Below are 22,041 nucleotides of genomic sequence, written 5' to 3' on the forward strand. Positions count from 1 at the left end.
AAGTAGTTACAGGATCATACATTGGTCATATTCAAAGTCTTCATGTGTCCAGGGATATATTTCATAAGTTTGCCGGGGACGGCGTGGCGAAGTTGGTAGAGTGGCCGTGCCAGCAATCGGAGGGTTGCTGGTTACTGGGGTTCAATCCCCACCTTCTACCATCCTTGTCACGTCCGTTGTGTCCTTGGGCAAGACACTTCACCCTTGCTCCTGATGGCTGCTGGTTAGCGCCTTGCATGGCAGCTCCCACCATCAGTGTGTGAATGGGTGAATGTGGAAATACTGTCAAAGCGCTGTGAGTACCTTGAAGGTAGAAAAGCGCTATACAAGTATAACCCATTTATTTTATCATTTATATACACAATATAATTTTTTTTTAAACGAAAGAAGATGTTGTGATGCCCCAAAATATCGATGTACCGGTACTTTTTAGAGGCGGTATAGTGCCGAATATAATAATACCTAATAATACCTGGGATTTATATAGCGCTTTTCTAAGTACCCAAAGTCGCTTTACATGTTTTTCTGAACCCATCAATCATTCACACCCGGTGGTGGTAAGCTACTTTCGTAGCCACAGCTGCCCTGGGGTAGACTGACGGAAGCGTGGCTGCAATTTGCGCCTACGGCCCCTCCGTAGGCGCAAATTCCGTAGGAATATGATTCATTAGTATCGCGGTACTATACCAATACCGGTATACCATACAACCCTACAGTGAATACATACTGTTGGTGCTAGGGGTGTGCATCTCTACCTTAAATGGTCCGATACGCATCTAACAGTACTTTTTAAAACATTACGATTCGATGCAAAGCGATTTCCTGCAGAATGGTGCTCTGCACGGTGTGTCATGTCAGAATAATGTCATGTGTTTATTTCAATTGACAGTCAAAACACCAATTAGCAGAACTATCAACTATGCAATCCATAAACTTTATGAAAAGAAGACACTTTTGGAAAAGCTACCAGGTATTTACTGTTGTTTGCTCAGGTAGCAACAATAAACTACAGAGAAAATCAAGCTGAGCATCAAGTGCAAGATACAATTAAGTGCCACCACATACCGGTAAACTAAACAGCAGCTTCAATGTAAAAGCTCAAATACTTTTCAAAGTGCCATTCTGCTGGTTGCTGTGCAGCTAGGTCTTCATCTTTATCACAATGAACAGTGTAGTAGATGCTGTGATTACCTCACAGTGTTGGGGCTGGAATTGTGACGGCTTGATTGTCTTCATGCCGTCACAACAGGTGGGTGCTCAAATTATTAGTGCAGCCGCTACTGTATCGCTGTTTTCCAAACTTTACCAATGGCCATATTTTTATCCAGCTGACCGTTCTTTAAATCAGAACGTTTATTTCTTTAGAGTTAAGATTCAGGGGTGCATTGTTTGTAAAACTCTTTCGGTGCTGTCTGCCATATTGCTCTGTTGCTTTCGGTCAGTCACAAACGAGAGCAGGGGCCGTACTTATCAAGCTTCTTAGAGTGCCATTTTACACTTAAGTCCTGAGAATTTGCGAAATTTAGTCCTACTCTCAAACTTAAGAATAAAAGCTTTTTATCATCGTTCTTAAGTCTAAGAATCACTCCTACTCTCCACGATATTTAAGAGACCTTCAGAGGTGTCTTAAGTGGTTAGGAGTTGCCAGCAGGGGATGGCACTGAGGCGAGAGAGACGTGTGCGAACGTTCAGGGAGCGGAAGGATGTCCTGGATGTGTTTGATGACGAGCAGCTGATCAAACGGTATCGTTTAGACAGAGCGGGTATTATTTATGTCACAGATTTAATACTTTTCGATTCCTTGTTGATTTCTGCATGTGTGGGCTAGTATATATAGAGCCACCCACACCAGTTTCAAATTAGTTGCCTAATTAATGAGTTGGAAAGAAAATGTTATGAGAGAAGCGTATGTGTGTGGCCGTGAGGTGAGTGACGTCAGTGAGTGTGTGGGTGAGAGAAGAGAGGGAGCGGTAGCGTGAGTGCCGGCGGGGACTAGTTTGTTTTGTATTATTTTGTAGTTTATTGTCAAAATATACACTCCCATTGTCCACTTAAATATTTCCAAGATATTTCTTTATTCTTAGACAACGGATTCCCTTCCGTGATTGGTCATTTCTATGGACACAGAAATTACGTCACCTAAAATTCCGTTTACGGCACATAGTAATGTCGTAATTCAGCTCTGAGTGTGACACTTAAGATTCAGTCCTACACTTCGCTGAAAGTGTGAGTAAGACGCTTGATAACTAACTTTTAAGTGCAGCTTTCAGCGAAGAATTTATTTACTCTTAAGTCAACTCTCAGCAGACTTCTTAGGAGTAATTCTAAGAAGCTTGATAAGTACGGCCCCAGGACTCTCGTAATAACTCATCACAGAAGTCTCGCAAAATTAGAGCGGTCATATTTTGTAGCAGAGCTCCAATCAACCGATTAATGTCTTTCCAACCGGACATCGACCTATCCATACTAGATATAGATCGATCCAGAGGCTTGCCAAACGATTTATACATATCTCTAAAGTAGGGCTGCAACAACTAATCGATTAAAATCGATTATAAAAATAGTTGCCGATTAATTTAGTCATCGATTCGTTGGATCTATGCTATGCGCAGAGGCTTTTAAAAAAAAATAAAAAAAATAAAAAAATAATAATGAAAAATAAAAAAAAATCTTTATTTATAAACTGCAACATTTACAAACAGCTGAGAAACAATAATCCAAATAAGTATGGTGCCAGTATGCTGTTTTTTTCCCCAATAAAATACTGGAAAGGATAGAAATGTAGTTTGTCTCTTTTATCCGATTATTAATTGATTAATCGAAGTAATAGTCGACAGATTAATCGATTATCAAATTAATCGTTAGTTGCAGCCCTACTCTAAAGTTAAAAACGGTTTTCGGTTTGTACCGATTAATTTTTACACCCCTAGTAGGTACCCCCAAATGTTTTCTGTCATTCTTCTTCAGCTGATTTTTAAAATCCAGACAATCCAGTTGCAGAGGTTCAGGAAGACTTGTTGACATAACACTTGTATCATAAATCAAGGTTTCCCATTGAAATGAAGTGAAATCAATTTAATTAGTGCTTGCCCCAACACCCCAAAACAACACCATTTTAACATGCAACAGGCCTTTTAAAGATAAACACTTTGAAAATAAATATTGTAAAATATTGTTTTATGAAGTGTTCCCCTGGAGAGTGGACTTCTACGGTATCTCCTTCCAGCTGCTTCTCCGTCAAACACACCATCAGCAGCTTTCCGACATTTTTGTTGATACTAGTTTGATTTTATTTGTATTTTTATTAAGGATCCCCTTTAGCTGGTTGCCACAACAACCCACTAGTCTTCCTGGGGTCCACAAACTCAATACAATTACAAGTAAAAACATATAATTACAACTACACAAATACAGAAACAAATAAAAACATCAATAAGAAAACAAGCAAACAATTTACAGTCACAGAATAATAATTACCATATGAATATAACTACACAATACAAAACCAAACAAAAATCATCAATTTAGATTCTAGATATCAGTTTAGATACTAGTTTAACGTTCTTGATTGGGGTTAGACGTGTTCTCCTTCAGTATGGTGCAGACTGGCAGTGATACGCTTGAATTGCTTGATCAAGTTGGCAAAACACTCGGTCATGTTTTTTTAATCAATTCTTTCTTTAGTTCAATGAATATCGCCCGCTACTTTTTCTCAGCACTGTCCTTCACATTCATTTTCTTCCTTCCCATCGTTTGAAAACAATCGATCTCGAGCTGTAAGCTAATGCTAGCGAGCAAGACAGGATGTTTTGAGCGGATCTTACGGGGTTCACTGTAGGGCTGCAATGAATAATTCAATCAGGAAAAGCTTCGATTCGTATTCTGTTCCTTTGAGAGATAGTTTTAATGAAAAAATGTATAAAATCCGAACCGCACCGAGTGCCGGGAACTTCAAATATGCGGACATAGTTTCCACACGGACGCTGCAATAGAGCGTGCATGAGAGCTGTAATGCTGTGATGTGTGGCGCAGAACGGCGGATATTTAGGGACCGAGTCCCTTTGGGACAGAGGACCCTATTGTATTTATAGCGTTTTATTATTATACCGCCGCCTCTTTGAGCTGTAATTTGAGCCCCTTAACATGCTTTAAAACTCATCAAATTGGACACACACATCAGGACTGGCGAAAATTGCGATCTAATCAAAAAACCAAACCCCAAAACTCAAAATTGCGCTCTAGCGCCCCCTAGGAAGAAAACACAGACAAAACTGCCTGTAACTCCCAGTAGGAGTGTCGTAGAGACATGAAACAAAAACCTCTATGTAGGTCTCACTTAGACCTATATTTCATACACTGACAACCCCCAGCAAAAATCAACAGGAAGTTTGCAATTCCCCCTTCAAAACAAAAGTTGTGTAAAAACAGTCACCTTTTTTCAAACATTATCTCCTCTGAGCGCGTTTGTCGTGTCGGCTTCAAATTAGCACAGGAGAGAGATTGAACCCTTCTGATTAAACGTTGATGAAAGAGTTTTAATTACTGCTTCGGTTTGGATTTTATGAGCCCTCAAAGTCGGTCCCGTCCATCGCTGCTTGCAGCTTTAATTTTATTTATTTTTTATTAATGCACACTAAAAGTGCAATTTTAGTGTCGATGAAGGAAGAATTAAAGTATTATAGCATTTAGGTTATGAAGTGTGTTTTATCTGATTACTTGATTAATCGAACAAACTAATCAATAGATTACTCGATCATTAAAATAATGGATAGCTTTAGCCTTAGTTTCTTGTGACTTTCGCCACACCAACTAATGGCTGGGATGCTTGTATCTAAATTTTTTACTTGCAACTTAAAGCATAACAATTAGCCGAGACACAGCTCTTATCTCAAAGCACTCTTAAGTTGAGGTACTACTGTAATTGACATCAGTTTTTCTTGACATGCTTCATTTCCATCTACGTAATGGCCCAAATTTCAACTTTTATGAACCCAGCTTTGTTGCCATGGGCAGCGTCTCCGGATGCTCCACGGGACCTGGGCCTAATAAAATCCTGAAGTGTGTAGCAATGACGGACTGTCTGTGGCTCTGACTTTTTTACTGCAGCCTTCAAAAACCTATCGGTTCTCTCGTCGAAGTCCTCTGATGTAATTCTGGTTTAGATGTAAAGGCATAAGGAAAATAATTCAGCTTTCTGGTCCACTTTAGGCTTAGTTGGATGGGAGGAGGAGATCTCGCTCAGGCCAGGATTGACAGATCAGCGTAATTTGCTGAGCTCCTGCGGTCTTAAAATGCCCGGGTGGTCAGTTGGTGGTCAAGAGCTGCCAGACACGGAAAAACATACTTACCTCTTTACCTTCTACCTTAGAAAGCGCCTTTGTCTCCTCACTCAATGGCGCCAGAGAAGGGAATGATTGACATGGCTACAGGAGAAGGAAAGCATTTAATAAAAAAAGGCAAAGATATTAAGTAAACAATTGACTCCTACATGCTGATCCAGCTACATCCTGTCTTTGAGTCTCTGTGGGCTCCATGCAAGGCCGTTGATAGTCCCACAAGGTCTTCCACATCCTTGTTTTGACACTACCACCGTTTTGCCCTCACCTCCCCACTCGTATCTGCTTTTACCATTTGGATCATGCGTTTTTTTTTTACTTTGCAAGGAGAGGTCCAAATGTGGTTCATTTCTGAGAGTTGTGTTACTAGAAGACAGAGGGTCGTACGGGCTGGGAAGTTGTGTAAGTGTGGTGGTGGTGGTGGTCGTGCAAATTCAGCTGATCATGTTCTGCTCCAAGTGGACACAACTGGCAGCGATTAGGAGGAGAACTTTTAATTGCCGTTTACGCCTATTGTTACATCAACGTCCTTGGCCTCAGGACAGATGGCAAAGTCACGTAAACAAGCTCATCTCTGAGTCAGAGTGCATTCTGCTTCTCATTCTCTTCATAGTTGCAGCTTTGGGGTCGCATTATTTTGAGTGTATTTTAGATAAAAACAGATATTATGCTACGCCGGCTCGCTCGCTTTTAATATTAGTATTCAGTGTTTCCCATAAACTGCCAAGATACCTGTGGTGGTGGGGGCGTGGTTATGGGCGTGGTCACTATGACATCATCAAGTAATTTGCATAATTTGCTACAATATTTGATTTTCTCTAAAAAGGCTCAAAAAATGTAGACTTACTAATTAATAACAGTTTTGTTTTAAACGTCCATCCATCCATCCATTTTACAATATAATTACAACACTTTATGTACATATTTATATACAGATATGAACAATAAGTTATTCACTGAAATATATTTATTAATTGTGGTTCTTACAAAAAATATATATTATAAAATATAAAAGCTAAAATGTCTCAAAGCTCTGCCCCTTTAATTAGTGCATACTAAATAATTTAACTTTAGCCTACTACTACAACCATATTATTTACCAGCAACATAAAGTGAAACAGAGGCAGAGGTGTCCTGCCACAGTCAGTAACAAATAAACAGAAAACAGTAGTGGTGGTAGATAGACACAGAGCTTCATCAAACATCTGATCCACTGAACAAAGAGCTCCAAAAATCTTGAATTTTAGACTGCCATCTGTTTTACTCCCTACACTTAACCATGTGTTCCCTACTGCCTGCAGACTTTGCACCCTTTGTTATATACACATGTTGTGTTTCTAATATAAATACATTTAATAAAGTCAAATACAAATAAGACAACAAGAGAAGTATCCTACACTTCTCTTTTGTAAAGTAAATCTGAACAGCCGATATGGGCATCTACATCAACTATATGATTTGCCTGAGAAGCTGGAGAGGACCAAAAAAAAAAAAAAATGTTTTTTTTTTTTTAAATTTAAAAAAAATATTTTTTTTTAAATTTGTGGCGGACGTAATTTTTTCGTGGCGGGCCGCCACAAATAAATGAATGTGTGGGAAACCCTGAGTATTACACGGTGACTTCGCAAAAGCATAATCCAGACCTGTCTTGTCCTTAAGTTGTCCGAAGGTGTGAATGTGACTGAATGGTTGTTTATGAATATCTGTCCTTTGATTGGCCGGCGACCAGTCCAAGGTGCACCCCAACTCTCGCTTAAACTCAGCCGGAATAGGCTCAAGCTTACAGGTGATGGATGGATGAAAATAATTATTGTAACTCACTTTGACCTGAAGCACTATTTTCATCAGTCGGACATTTTTGCTGTTTCAGAGGTTTTGATTGCTGTTTCTTTGCAGGATCGCACAAAATGGAGGCTACTTAAAATGACTCACTTAAAACTTTGTACAAGCATATCGCATGGGCCAAGAAGAACCCATTTAAAGATCCAGGCTTTTTTTTTTAAGTTACGGTTAGGGCTGCAGATATTATTTTATAATCAAGTAATCTATATACACTACCGTTCAAAAGTTTGGGGTCACCCAAACAATTTTGTGGAATAGCCTTCATTTCTAAGAACAAGAATAGACTGTCAAGTTTCAGATGAAAGTTATCTTTTTCTGGCCATTTTGAGCGTTTAATTGACCCCACAAATGTGATGCTCCAGAAACTCAATCTGCTCAAAGGAAGGTCCGTTTTGTAGCTTCTGTAACGAGCTAAACTGTTTTCAGATGTGTGAACATGATTGCACAAGGGTTTTCTAATCATCAATTAGCCTTCAGAGCCAATGAGCAAACACATTGTACCATTAGAACACTGGAGTGATAGTTGCTGGAAATGGGCTTCTATACACCTATGTAGATATTGCACCAAAAACCAGACATTTGCAGCTAGAATAGTCATTTACCACATTAGCAATGTATAGAGTGTATTTCTTTAAAGTTAAGACTAGTTTAAAGTTATCTTCATTGAAAAGTACAGTGCTTTTCCTTCAAAAATAAAGACATTTCAATGTGACCCCAAACTTTTGAACGGTAGTGTATTAATTTGTTCAGTTTATTCAGTAATCGAATAAAACATTCTAGTCTCACTGGGTCTTTTAGGGAAAATAATTGAAATAAACAAGGATTTTTCTCCTCACAAACGCACATAAGATTGAAAATTGCTCTTTTACCACAGGAGCATCACTGAATATTACTTATTTATAAAGTCAGGCCATTCAGTCGATCTTAACTAGACTGTTTGGTTTGTCTTAAAAGACGTTTTGCCTCTCATCCAAGTATTCTTCATTAGTTCATGCTCATAGAATTAGATTGGTCAGATCTAGTCTGTCTACTAAATTAAAAATGTACAAAAAAATTTAAAAATGTGCTGTACAGACATACAAATATTTCATCATCACAATGTATGTATTTTTCCGTTTGAAATGATCGCAAAACCTTTTCTGTCTTCTTTGGGCCCTTTGCTCTTTTCCCACCTTTATTGTTGTTTTTCGTCGAGCTATCTCTCTTTTTCCGCACTACGCTATTTCCCGCCACATACACACCACATTGGCCAAATCACTGGCAGCATGAACTACATCTACAATATGTACACTGCTCTCACGTGCGCTCTATTGGAGCAGTCTTGCTGAAACAATATACGAGTATTGGATTCATTCAAGAAATAATCGACGCATCGAAATACAAATCAATGCTTTTGTTGAAATGGATTTAATCAATGAATCGTTACAGACCACTTGGTGGCCAGTTTGTACTGAGCATTGCCGCTTACCATTGTTTGTGCACTGCAAAAAGTCAGTGTTCAAAAACAAGAAAAAAAAACTTAGGGGTACTTTATTTGAACTAAGAAAAATTATCTGCCAATAGAACAAGAAAATTCGGCTTGTCAAGACTTTCCAAAACAAGTAAAATTAGCTAACCTCAATGAACCCAAAAATACCATAAAAATAAGTATATTCTCACTAATAAGTGCACTTTTCTTGGTAGAAAAAAAAAGAGACCTTTTTGCTCAATATGTTGAAAAATATTCTTAAATTAAGTAAATGCTAGTGCCATTATCTTAACATAATGATATGCTCTCGGCATCATGATTTTTTTTCATGCTTGAAGTAAGAAATTATTACTTTAAAAAACTAGTTTAATACTTGTGAGTGTTGATGACACAGCTTTGCATCAGTTGATATTCTAGTTTCAAGCATGTTTTACTCAATATAGGTCATAAAATCTCAGCAACAAGCTGCAATATCTTACTGAGATCATTTAGGACCAAAACACTTAAAACAAGTAAAACACTCTCACATCAAATCTGCTTAGTGAGAAGAATTATCTTGTCAGACAGAAAATAAGCAAATATCACCCTTATTTGAGATATTTAATCTTACTTAGATTTCAGTTTTTGCAGTGTGGTTGTTAGGTCTGTGCTCTACCAGCTCTTGTTGTAATTTCACATATTTTCTTTTGCAGTTGTTCATCTGCTTCTTTGTCTCCTTGTACTCCCTCACAATGACCTGAGAAGTTTTACTTAAAAACACTGCAGTGCGCAAAAAAAGAAAGTGCTTTGGTCTTGGATGTTAATTCCCATGATTGTGTGTGTGTGTGTGTGTGTGTGTGTGTGTTTTCAGGAGCTGTCAAGCTGCGGTTGGAACAAGAAGGAGAAGCACAGCTCAGCTCCTAATGTGGTGGCCTTCACGCGCAGGTTCAACCAGGTGAGAGCGCCACACGGTGTAGGAGGCCTCTCATGTCACCAGTGACATCACACCTCATCTTTCTACCCTGTCCTATTTTGCTATCCTTCAACTACCAAGTCATCGCTCTTGTTCCTCAGACAGGCTTCTGAAGCCATCCTCGTAATCTTTTACAGGTTATCGCCCTCTCTCCCATAAATCATAGCGTAGTTTTCCACTAAGGACCGCACACTGAAAAATGAAAGCATGCGGGGGCCATTTTGATATTTTTCATTTTCAGAACCAATACAATGTCAATTTTGGTGAATGTTAAAGTTCCCGGGGAGCCAAAAGGGTTTTAGTCGTTAGTGTTAAAAATAACTCATATATATATACATATACATATATATATATATATATATATATATATATATATATATATATATATATATATATATATATATATATATATATATATATATATACATACATACACTACCGTTCAAAAGTTTGGGTGTGGAATAGCCTTCATTTCTAAGAACAAGAATAGACTGTCGAGTTTCAGATGAAAGTTCTCTTTTTCTGGCCATTTTGAGCGTTTAATTGACCCCACAAATGTGATGCTCCAGAAACTCAATTTGCTCAAAGGAAGGTCAGTTTTGTAGCTTCTGTATCGAGCTAAACTGTTTTCAGATGTGTGAACATGATTGCACAAGGGTTTTCTAATCATCAATTAGCCTTCTGAGCCAATGAGCAAACACATTGTACCATTAGAACACTGGAGTGATAGTTGCTGGAAATGGGCCTCTATACACCTATGTAGATATTGCACCAAAAACCAGACATTTGCAGCTAGAATAGTCATTTACCACATTAGCAATGTATAGAGTGTATTTATTTTAAGTTAAGACTAGTTTAAAGTTATCTTCATTGAAAAGTACAGTGCTTTTCCTTCAAAAATAAGCACATTTCAACGTGACCCCAAACTTTTGAACGGTAGTGTATATATATATATATATATATATATATATATATATATATATATATATATATATATATATATATATATATATATATATATTCGTTAAGGTCAGGAAAAAACACAGAGGCTATTTCATCCCTACAAGCTTGTTTCGCAGGTTATAAAATCCCTTGAAGAGCAGTGAAACGTACTAAACAGGCTTGTAGGGATGAAATAGCCTCTGTGTTTTTTCCTGACCTAACGTATATATTCCGCTCCACCCCGGTATTGAGCACTGTATAACTGATAAGCCACAGAAACTTTTTTTATTACTATTATTTTTTGTACTTTTAACACTTAAATATCTATGTATACATATCAGATCAACACATTGCAATAACGTTATTTTATTAAAATTGCATTTTTTTTTTAAAGAAAACCCTGTTTTTTTAGGGCAAAAACACAAAATATGCAATATTTTCCCCCAAACACTTTTCAAAATGGCATATTTGATATGAAGTTATTGGAGCGCCTTACATAGGCAAAAAAAAATATGACAACATTGCTTTTGATTATTATTTTTTGAACAATGACCATTTCAAAATAAAAGTTCTGACCTGTCACTTGTCTCTGGGATCTAAAAGCCCTCCCCATAAAAGTGCTGAAAATATGTCGTATATCAATATATATAATTTTTACTTTCAACGCTTAAATCTCGATATCAACTTCAGATCTACCTGTCGATTAAAATATTTGATCATTTTTGAGCAACGAGCTTTATAAGTAAAGTAAAAAAACAAAGTCAAGAACTTTATGGTATTAGAGTCAATATTGCAACATTTTCTCCTTGCATTACTACACCTGTTTGCTCTTGCATTCCACTTTTTATGTTTTCTTTTGTAATAGTGTTTTGTAAAAATTAGCTGTGGGCAACAAATGGCCCACGCACCGCACTTTGGACACCCCTTGCATACATCACAAACAGTCCGGGAAGTTGATGTGACGCGTGCAAGTGTGTGTGACATTGCTGTGAAATGATCAACAGGAAGTTGTGGGTAATGATGACAAAGGAGCCCTTTTATCGCCATTCCGCCGGGCTCCGTTAAAGCCCACCAGTGTAAACAGATGAGATGATCCTCTAAAAATGTGTTGCCGTGGAAACTTCTTTCTTGTTTGCGCAGCAGATCCCAAACGGCGATCCAAAACTCGGCCTCCACGGAGAGCCAAGGAAAATTAGCCTGTTGGGTAATGGGACTCGGGACTGGTGGAGTCCCATATTCCTTGTCCTTCACTTGTGGCTTTGCTGGCACTGTACGCTCCAAAAGGAGCAGAAGGGAGGGAAAGGCCAGCCAGACAATTAAGCAAGCAGCTCCGATAATAATTTACAGTCCATGTTGACGAATTCACAGTGATGTGACTTTTATGTGTTTAGTCAGTGATCTCGCAATCAAACACTGATGCAGTAATAGCTTACATCCTGTAATATATTCCACCCAGTCCTGGATATGCAGAGATAGCGGACTGTCACACATTTCCCTAATGTCATTCAAACGTAATCACACATTGTGATTGATTCTAGCTCATTCTGTATATGCAGCTTTACACCATTAAATGGGCTGACACTCGGCCGTGTATCATTTGCATGTGGCCAGATACATTCTGGCAATTTCTAGAAGCATCCACTAGCATTAAGGTGGAATGCTGCTCTACACTTCTGTATTACTGCAGTTCCTTTGACTTTGTGGATTATTTTGAGCTGTCGGATAATTTTTGTTACTTTGTGAGATCAATGGAACGTCCTCGCGGTTCCTCATGCATCCGGCCAGTTCTGTAGAGCTCTCCACTGCTGCATCCTTGCTTAGTGCGTCCACGTACGTTGGCTTGAGGCGTCCTCTTAGGCCACAGGTGTCAAACTCAAGGTCTGGTCCGCGACATAATTTTACACCTGGAAATGATATGTGTCAATAAAGTACTTAATATTTTCTCACTAAATGTAATTGATTTTTTTCATTTTGACAGAAAAAATATATGTACTGCTTGAAATTGCATACCTTTTTAAACTTTAATAGAATCCAATATTGCAACAAATATTACAGTATATTATCATACTTTCCAAACATATTTTTGTCTAAATAAAAATGCTTAACTTTACATCAAACTACCCATCAAAGTAATAAAAATGACTATACATTTTACGTTGTTCTTTACAGCATATTACTGTAAATTGAAAAAAAAACTACTACTGTTTTTTGTGCTAAAGTTCTGTTGACTGAGCTGTCAGTTTTTGACTGTAAAATCTACGGTTGTTGTTTTTAACGTAACGGAAAGACGGTACATTTGTTTTTACGGCAGAAAAACTGGCAGCTAAGTTGCCAGAATAAAACAATTACTGTAAAATGTTGTAAAAAAAAAAAATTTAAGACGCTATATTTTACAGTAAAATTTTGTAAATGTAAAGATTGTATATGTAACAGTGTTTCCCATAAACTGCCAAGATACCTGTGGCGTTGGGGGCGTGGCTATGGGCGTGGTCACCATGACATCATCGAGTAATTTGCATAATTTACTACAATGATTTGATTTTCTCTAAAAAGGCTCAAAAAATGTATACTTACTAATTCATAATAACAGTTTTGTTTTAAACGTCCATCCATCCATCCATCCATCCATTTTACAATATAATTACAACACTTTATGTACATATTTATATACAGATTTGAACAATAAGTTATTCACTGAAATATATTTATTAATTGTGGTACTTACAAAAAATATATCTTATAAAATATAAAAGCTAAAATGTCTCAAAGCTCTGCCCCTTTAATTAGTGCATACTAAATCATTTAACTTTAGCCTACTACTACAACCATATTATTTACCAGCAACATAAAGTGAAACAGAGGCAGAGGTGTCCTGCCACAGTCAGTAACAAATAAACAGAAAACAGTAGTGGTGGTAGATAGACACAGAGCTTCATCAAACATCTGATCCACTGAACAAAGAGCTCCAAAAATCTCGAACTTTAGACTGCCATCAGTTTTACTCCCTACACTTAACCATGTGTTTCCTACTGCCTTTGCACCCTTTGTTATATACACATGTTGTGTTTCTAATATAAATACATTTAATAAAGTAAAATACAAATAAGGCAACAAGAGAAGTATCCTACACTTCTCTTTTGTAAAGTAAATCTGAACAGCCGATATGGGCATCTACATCAACTATATGATTTGCCTGAGAAGCTGGACAGGACAAACAAAAAATATATATTTATATATATATATTTTTTTAATTTTATTTTAATTTTATTTGTGGCGGACGTAATTCTTTCGTGGCGGGCCGCCACAAATAAATGAATGTGTGGGAAACCCTGTGTAAATCTAGTGTCCATCAGTACGCTCAGGCGGGCGTCTGCATGGACTTGATTTGACTCGTGTTGAAGCGACCGGCAAAAATAGAAGCTGCGTATATTTAGCGCGGGGATGCGGTACGGTACCAGCTAGGTGGGGCCATGGTTGGAAACCGACACATTGACTAGAATGAAAATGGAAAGAGTCTGTTCCACAGCAGTTATGCCTCCAGTGCAAATCCAGGGTAAATCAGCCACACCGTGGAAGCAGAGAAGACCGAGAAACAGTCCAGAACATGAATGGGATAAGTTTGTCTGATTTGGAAAGGAATGTGCTTAACTCGCCTGATTGATACACATTGAGCCTAAAGGCATTGAGGACAACATCCTCTGAAATGACCTACTGTCCTAATTTCCTTATTTCCATACCCTCACTCTCCCACAAACTTGAATGCCGATTGAGTCATACCAAAGACTATAAAAATGGGAGCCATTACCTCCCTGCTTAGCACTCAGCATCAAGGGTTGGAATTGGGGGTTAAATCACCAAAAATGATTCCCGGGCGTGGCCACCGCTGCTGCCCACTGCTTCCCTCACCTCCCAGGTGGTGAATAAGGGGATGGGTCAAATGCAGAGGACAAATTTCACCACACCTAGTGTGTGTGTGACAATCATTGGTACTTTAACTTTAACTTTTAACTTGATACAATGACTTGTATGCCTTTTAACCTTATTAGCAGGCCACCGCAAATAATCCGGCCTTGAATTTTCATAGCTGTCTGCAAGCTCTGCACAGATTTTCAAAAAGGCAGAACTTTTAAGTGTGCAAGATAAGAACTTTGACGAATGTCACGCATGCAGGCTTTTGTCCTCGTCACTTCTCTGGGTCTGCGTTTCCTCGGTTTCACCAGGATTTCAATCTGTGTGTGTGTTCAATCCAGACTAGCTTCTGGGTGGTTCGGGAGATCCTCCACGCGCAGACGTTAAAGATAAGAGCCGAGGTGCTGAGCCTCTACATCCGCACCGCCAAGGTATACACCCTTCATAAACAGGAGCTCAAACCTCAAGAGAAATCTTTGCATCGAAAACCCAACATCTTTGTGTCTCTTCCCGTAGAAATTGTGCGAAATGAACAACCTCCACGCGGTTATAGCGGTGGTGTCGGGCCTACAAAGCGCTCCCATCTTCAGGCTGACCAAAACATGGGCGGTGAGTATTGTTTGTCCAACACTGAAACGTAGCCAGCTTTATTAGCCGAGAGCTGTGGGTAATTGGGGAGCGTCCTAAAAGGACACACAAACAAAGGCTAGTAAAAACTATCACACGCAGGAGGACGGGGGGTGTGGGGGTTAAACAGAGATGATTTAGAATGTCAAAACTTTTTTGTTAAAATTCTGCTTTGTTTTTTAAAATTATTTTTGTATTCATTTTTTTATAAAAAAAATTAAATAAATACACAATTTTAAAAAAATACTTTTATTACTCAGTTTTGGTCTAAGTCTGGGGTGTCAAACTTATTTTAGCACATAGAGGAAAATCTTGGCCAGACTGGTATAATTAATGCATGGGTCACCAACGCGGTGCCCGCGGGCACCAGGTAGCCCGTAAGGACCAGATGAGTAGCCCGCTGGCCTGTTCTAAAAATAGCTCAAATAGCAGCACTTACCAGTGAGCTGCCTCTATTTTTTAAATTGTATTTATTTACTAGCAAGCTGGTCTCGCTTTGCCCGACATTTTTAATTCTAAGAGAGACAAAACTAAAATAGAATTTGAAAATCCAAGAAAATATTTTAAAGACTTGGTCTTCACTTGTTTAAATAAATTCATTAATTTGTTTTACTTTGCTTCTTATAACTTTCAGAAAGACAGTTTTAGAGAAAAAATACAACCTTAAAAATGATTTTAGGATTTTTAAACACATATACCTTTTTACCTTTTAGATTCCTTCCTCTTCTTTCTTGACAATTTAAATTAATGTTAAAGTAAATTAATTTTTTTATTGTAAAGAATAATAAATACATTTGAATTTAATTCTACATTTTGGCTTCTGTTTTTTCGACGAAGAATATTTGTGAAATATTTCTTCAAACTTATTATGATTAAAATTCAAAAAAATTATTCTGGCAAATCGGTAGAATTAAATTTAAATCTTATTTCAAAGTCTTTTGAATTTCTTTTAAAAGTTTTGTTCTGGAAAATCTAGAAGAAATAATGATTTGTCTTTGTTAGAAATATAGCTTGGTCCAATTTGTTATATATTCTAACAAAGTGTAGATTGGATTTTAACGTATTTAAAATATGTCATCAAAATTCTAAAATTAATCTTAATCAGGAAAAATTACTAATGATGTCCCATAAAAAAAAATTACATTTTTTCAAAAAGATTTGCATTAGCTAGTTTTTCTATTCTTTTTTTCGGTTGAATTTTGAATTTTAAAGAGTCAAAATTGAAGATAAACTATGTTTCAAAATTTAATTGTCATTTTTTCCGTGTTTTCTCCTCTTTTAAACCGTTCAATTAAGTGTAAATATCATTAATTATTAATAATAACTTAGAATTAAAGGTAAATTGAGCAAATTGGCTATTTCTGGCAATTTATTTAAGTGTGTATCAAACTGGTAGCCCTTCGCATTAATCAGTACCCAAGAAGTAGCTCTTGCTTTCAAAAAGGTTGGTGACCCCTGAATTAATGGCATGATAACCTAAAAATAAAGACAACTTTGGATTGTTTTCTTTGTTTAAAAATAGAGCAAGCACATTCTCAAAATGCACTAATATAAATATAATTTATATATATATATATATATAAGTCGCACTGCATAATAAAGAAGGAAAAAAACATATATAAGTCGCACTGGAGTATAAGTTGCATTTTTTGGGGAAATTTATTTCATAAAAGCCAACACCAAGAATAGACATTTGAAAGGCAATTTAAAATAAATAAAGAATAGTGAACAACAGGCTGAATAAGTGTACGTTATATGAGGCATAAATAACCAACTGAGAACGTGCCTGGTATGTTAACGTAACATATTATGGTAAGAGTCATTCAAATAACTATAATATATAGAACATGCTATACGTTTACCAAACAATCTGTCACTCCTAATCGCTAAATCCCATGAAATGTTCTTCCTCTGTGTCTCTTCTAAACAACTCTGCCAACTCCAAAGGTAGACAATGCGCCGTAATGTGTTAATAATTTCACACATAAGTCGCTCCTGAATATAAATTGCACCCCCGGCCAAACTATGAAAAAAAACTGTGATTTATAATCTGAAAAATACGGTATGTATTATACTGTATATGTAATATGTAAATATTACATATATTATATTTTGTATTGCTACTTTGGTACATTTTTGGCTACTTTATACATTTTGTTTTCGCCCTCTTTTTGTGCCCTTGTGTGCATTATCCTTTCCATCCTTATCCTTTTCATTCTTTGTAACTGAGCTACTGTGTGGAACAATTTTTTCTTGTGGATTATTAAAGTTTGTCTAAGTCTTAGTCATTTCATCCACAAGCATTTAGTCTTACCTTTCTAAAACCCTGCCCCTAACGACTACGACCACCTTTTGCATCCTTTTTAGTTACTGAGTCGGAAGGACAAGGCCACGTTTGACCGGCTCGACTTCCTGATGTCCAAAGAAGACAATTACAAACGTCTACGGGACTACATAAGCAGCCAGAGCATGGTGTCCTGTATACCCTACTTAGGTAAAACACACACACACACATGAACTCACCCCCTTACTCCAACATTTACTCCATTTTAACACCAACCCATAAAGATAGGAACTGTGAGCGCTTAAAGTCGTCTGTGTGTGTATAAGGTTTTTCCTGTTGAGTGGGCACAAAGACAAACGGGTTTACAAGATGGAAATGACTAAAATACCACTTGTTTTTCAAGTTAAAGGTTAGGGGAGTGGAGGTTAAACAGTGAAACCTCCAACGTTTCAATCCATTCAGGTGCGCTGGTTCTCTTCCATAGTTCTGTCACATCATTAAACATTTAGAAGGGAGCTGCACTTTTTTTCCCTATCCTTCACAATCCTTATGAGACAAGCACACATATGTTTCTTTTTTAATGCACCCTAACTCGTAAATAGCTAGCAAAAGTCAGCTAACAATGGAGCCAAAGAGAGTCGCTCTATTCCACCTATAAAGCACTCTAAAAAACTTCCAAAAACCTCCATTGTTTTATATACATGCTGTAAGTATATATGTAATGAAATAACCGGCACATTCGTAATAACTTGGAATATTTACATATTATGTTCATTTTAAGCATGTCATTTCACAACCGCATCACAGCGTTCGCTTTCCCCTTCAACAACACGACTTCTACTCATAGCAGACTTTGCGAGAGACAACAAAGATGATGAACCAGAACGTCATATTTTTGAGCCTGAGTATAAGGAGGATGAGCTACAAGTTTTAGAAGCTGTGTGCTAAACCGATCCGGCTTTAGTGAAACTATAAGCGTCATGTAGCAGAATTGCCAAGTGCTAAACAAGAAATGCAAACTACGAACCTGCCGTATTTTTCAGGCGCACTGTCGATGAGCGGGTTTATTCAGGTCTATTTTCATACAAAAGGCGCATTACAGGGATCATCTTATGTTTTTTTTCTACATTTAAAACCCTTCCTTATGGTCTACATGATATGTAATGATGGTTATTTGGTCAAAAAATGTTGCATAGATTATGTTTTACATACCATCTTCATGCCGATTTCTGACCGTCTCTTCAGGACTCTCCGTTTTCTGGGCGGTCTTTTTTACGTGGTTGACCTTCGACAGGGTTTTCTCCCTGTCATCTTCGATGTACCGGTAGCTATTAGCGCTTCCATAGCGAGTCTACTGGCATATATACGTTTGAACTAGAGATGTCCGATAATGGCTTTTTTGCCGATATTCCGATATTGTCCAACTCTTAATTACCGATTCCGATATCAACCGATACCGATATATAAAGTTGTGGAATTAACACATTATTATGCCTAATTTTGTTGTGATGCCCCGCTGGATGCATTAAACAAAGTAACAAGGTTTTCCAAAATAAGAGAACAACTTCAACTCAAGTTATGGGAAAAAAAGTGCCAAAATGGCACTGCCATATTTATTATTGAAGTCACAAAGTGCATTATTTTTTATTTTTTGCTCATGCCTCAAAACAATGAAGGCACACAGCTTCAGTCCAGAGTATACTAGAGTAATAAAGTAAACAATAACATAGTCCTCCTTTAGTAGACTGCCTGGCATACTGTATGACAGGAAATTATCAACTGGGCTCAATCTGCCCTGCTCTAACGTATTTGTATGAGTAACACAAATGTGCTGCAAGCTAGTGGTGAGTGCTTGAAGTGGCCTAGCAGTCAGCCAGAGCTTCTGAAATGCTGCGTTGAGACCGGGCACCTCCGTTCACTGCAAGCTGCTTTCAGTGTTTGCTTTTCATCCATCTTCCGCTTGTATTCATCGTGTATCTCCTTATGATTCTTGAAGAGGTGGGAGATCAAATTGCTCGTATTAAAGGAGGACGTCTTGGTTCCTCTTCGCATAACCAACTTTTTGCAGTCATTGCAAATTGCCGGTTTTTTATCCGTCAGACACACTTTAAATTAATCCCAAACCATAGACATGGTGTCGTTAGTCAGTCACCGAGCGAGCTCGCTTGTTAGCCACGGCTACAGCACCGGCAACAACACACTCTTGTTGTTGTTTTTCTCCGCTCGCGGCGGTTTGATGAGGTCATCAAGCGTCGCCAGTAAACCTCTCATGCTGCAGTCGTCAACTCTGTGTTGTGTGTGGGAGAGGGGAGGGGGGAGGGGCTGCTGACTGGAAGACGCAACTGCTCTGTACTGCTCCCTACGTCCGTGTTTTACCGGATATGTACCGCTCCGTACAGCGGCGTTTTAAAAAGTCATTAATTTTACTTTTTGAAACAGATACCGATAATTTCTGATATTACATTCTAAAGCATTTATCGGCATCTCTAGTTTGAACTAGAGATGTCCGATAATATCGGCCTGCCGATATTATCGGCCGATATATGCGTTAAAATGTAATATCGGAAATTATCGGTATCTGTTTTTTATTATCGGTATCGGGTTTTTTGGGGGGTTTTTTGTTTTTTTTAAATGAAATCAACATAAAAAACACAAGATACACTTACAATTAGTGCACCAACCCAAAAAAAAACCTCCCCCATTTACACTCATTCACACAAAAGGGTTGTTTCTTTCTGTTATTAATATTCTGGTTCCTACATTATATATCAATATATATCAATACAGTCTGCAAGGGAATACAGTCCGTAAGCACACATGATTGTGCGTGCTGCTGGTCCACTAATAGTACTAACCTTTAACAGTTAATGTTACTAATTTTCATTCATTACTAGTTTCTATGTAACTGTTTTTATATTGTTGTACTTTCTTTTTTATTCAAGAAAATGTTTTTAATTTATTTATCTTATTTTACTAATTTTTTAAAAAAGTACCTTATCTTCACCATACCTGGTTGTCCAAATTAGGCATAATAATGTGTTAATTCCACGACTGCATATATCGGTTGATATCGGTATCGGTTGGTATCGGTAATTAAAGAGTTGGACAATATCGGATATCGGCAAAAAGCCATTATCGGACATCCCTAGTTTGAACTATAGGCTTCTTTGTTTTAGAAATGGCAACAGTGGAGGATAAATGTTCCACAACAAGACGATAGAGGAAAAGAAGGAACTTATTGACTACGTCTTCGGGCTACAATGGCGGACCCGCGCAAAGCACTTTGGGTAAACCTTTACTATATATGACTAATCCGCTGACGTCAATTGAACAGGCGTCATCCTGCAGTCCATATGTATCTCTTATGTGTGACTGCCATCCACTGGTCACACTTATCATAACACCATTAATACGTACATTAGGCGTGTCGTGTTATAAGGAGCACTGTCAATTTTTGAGAAAATGAACATTTTAACTAAGTGCGCCTTAATTCGAAAGAATCATTTACTGTACATTGTCTGTTCTCACTAGGATGCCGGCTGATATGTTAATAGTTTGTTTAGATGATGAATTATCCCATAATCCTCACGAAGGATTAAAAAAAGGTGCCGCAAACGAGCATCTTCTCGACTGTTGGTGTCTTTTTTTCCATCTCCGTGTAAAAATTGGATCTCAAAGTTGACCAACTTCTCGGTTAATGGCCTCGTACTTCTACTATACAGGTGAGAGTCTTAATTTATAATCCAGAATTAACTTTCACCAACTCAGAGGTGACGCAGCAGCTCACCTGCCCTACGTCAATATAGCTGCATAAGCGAGTTAGCTCTCTGTGATCACAGCGCCGCTATTAATAGTTTGTCTGCGTTAGGGCTTATAATAACAATATTGCTAATATCTAATTATAATAATGATAATAGTCAGGTCCCAAATGTAAATAAAGTATTGTTGGCGGTTTTTGGTTATTTTTTAGAGGGCTTTCAAAGGAATAGTGTACTCTCATTAGCTGCATTGTTAGCCACGTCGTACCTTTACGAATTAGAATGCATTAAAAAAAAACATTTGTGTTCTTGTCTATATTTTGGATGATAGGCAAAATTTCAAAAAAAGTGCAAGTCCCCGTTAAGAGCAGTCTCCTGTTCTATGGTTATCATCACACTTCCTCCCTCACAGGTAGCTTCTGGGGGTGGCATCACACAAAATCTATAAAAAAAACCACATCCTTGTAGTGAACGCTAAATGAGCTGGTTTCTAAAGGGATTCACTCACATGATGATTTGACTTTAGAGGTCTACCGTAATTTCCGGACTATAAGCCGCACCTGACTATAGGCCGCACCAGCTAAATTTAGGGGAAAATACAGATTGCTCCATATACAAGCCGCACCCGACTATAAGCCGCAGGGTTTTGATGTGTAATTACCGTAGTATATAGGGGTTCCTGCTACCACGGAGGGGATTGTCGGGACAGAGATGACTGTTTGGGAACGCAAAGCGTCCCATTTATTAACAATAAATCTTTCAATCATTCAATCAAACTTTCACATCTTTGACATGGCGAACAGCATTCGTGCAGAGTACAAATAATACAACGGTGCAAAGTAATACAAATTTCTCGCCTGTACGTTATCAAAATAACCAGCCTACCGGTATATGAAAAGTCAGTCTTTAATCATTGTGTCATC

At 37.7% G+C, this 22,041-nt stretch overlaps 1 protein-coding gene across 4 annotated transcripts in view; it reads left to right on the forward strand.

Annotated features, from left to right (window-relative positions):
* ralgps2 (Ral GEF with PH domain and SH3 binding motif 2) overlaps positions 1 to 22,041 on the forward strand; it is a 169,962-nt gene that overhangs the window by 87,128 nt on the left and 60,793 nt on the right. For all 4 annotated transcript variants that reach the window (XM_062039064.1, XM_062039066.1, XM_062039065.1 and 1 more), the window contains exons 6-9: positions 9,497 to 9,580; positions 14,791 to 14,880; positions 14,966 to 15,058; positions 17,444 to 17,570. In XM_062039064.1, coding sequence (XP_061895048.1) covers positions 9,497 to 9,580; positions 14,791 to 14,880; positions 14,966 to 15,058; positions 17,444 to 17,570 — 394 coding nt within the window. The remainder of the gene's footprint in view (positions 1 to 9,496; positions 9,581 to 14,790; positions 14,881 to 14,965; positions 15,059 to 17,443; positions 17,571 to 22,041) is intronic.

Source organism: Entelurus aequoreus, linkage group LG27 (assembly GCF_033978785.1).
Source record: "Entelurus aequoreus isolate RoL-2023_Sb linkage group LG27, RoL_Eaeq_v1.1, whole genome shotgun sequence".
In the NCBI taxonomy this organism is placed as follows: domain Eukaryota; kingdom Metazoa; phylum Chordata; class Actinopteri; order Syngnathiformes; family Syngnathidae; genus Entelurus; species Entelurus aequoreus.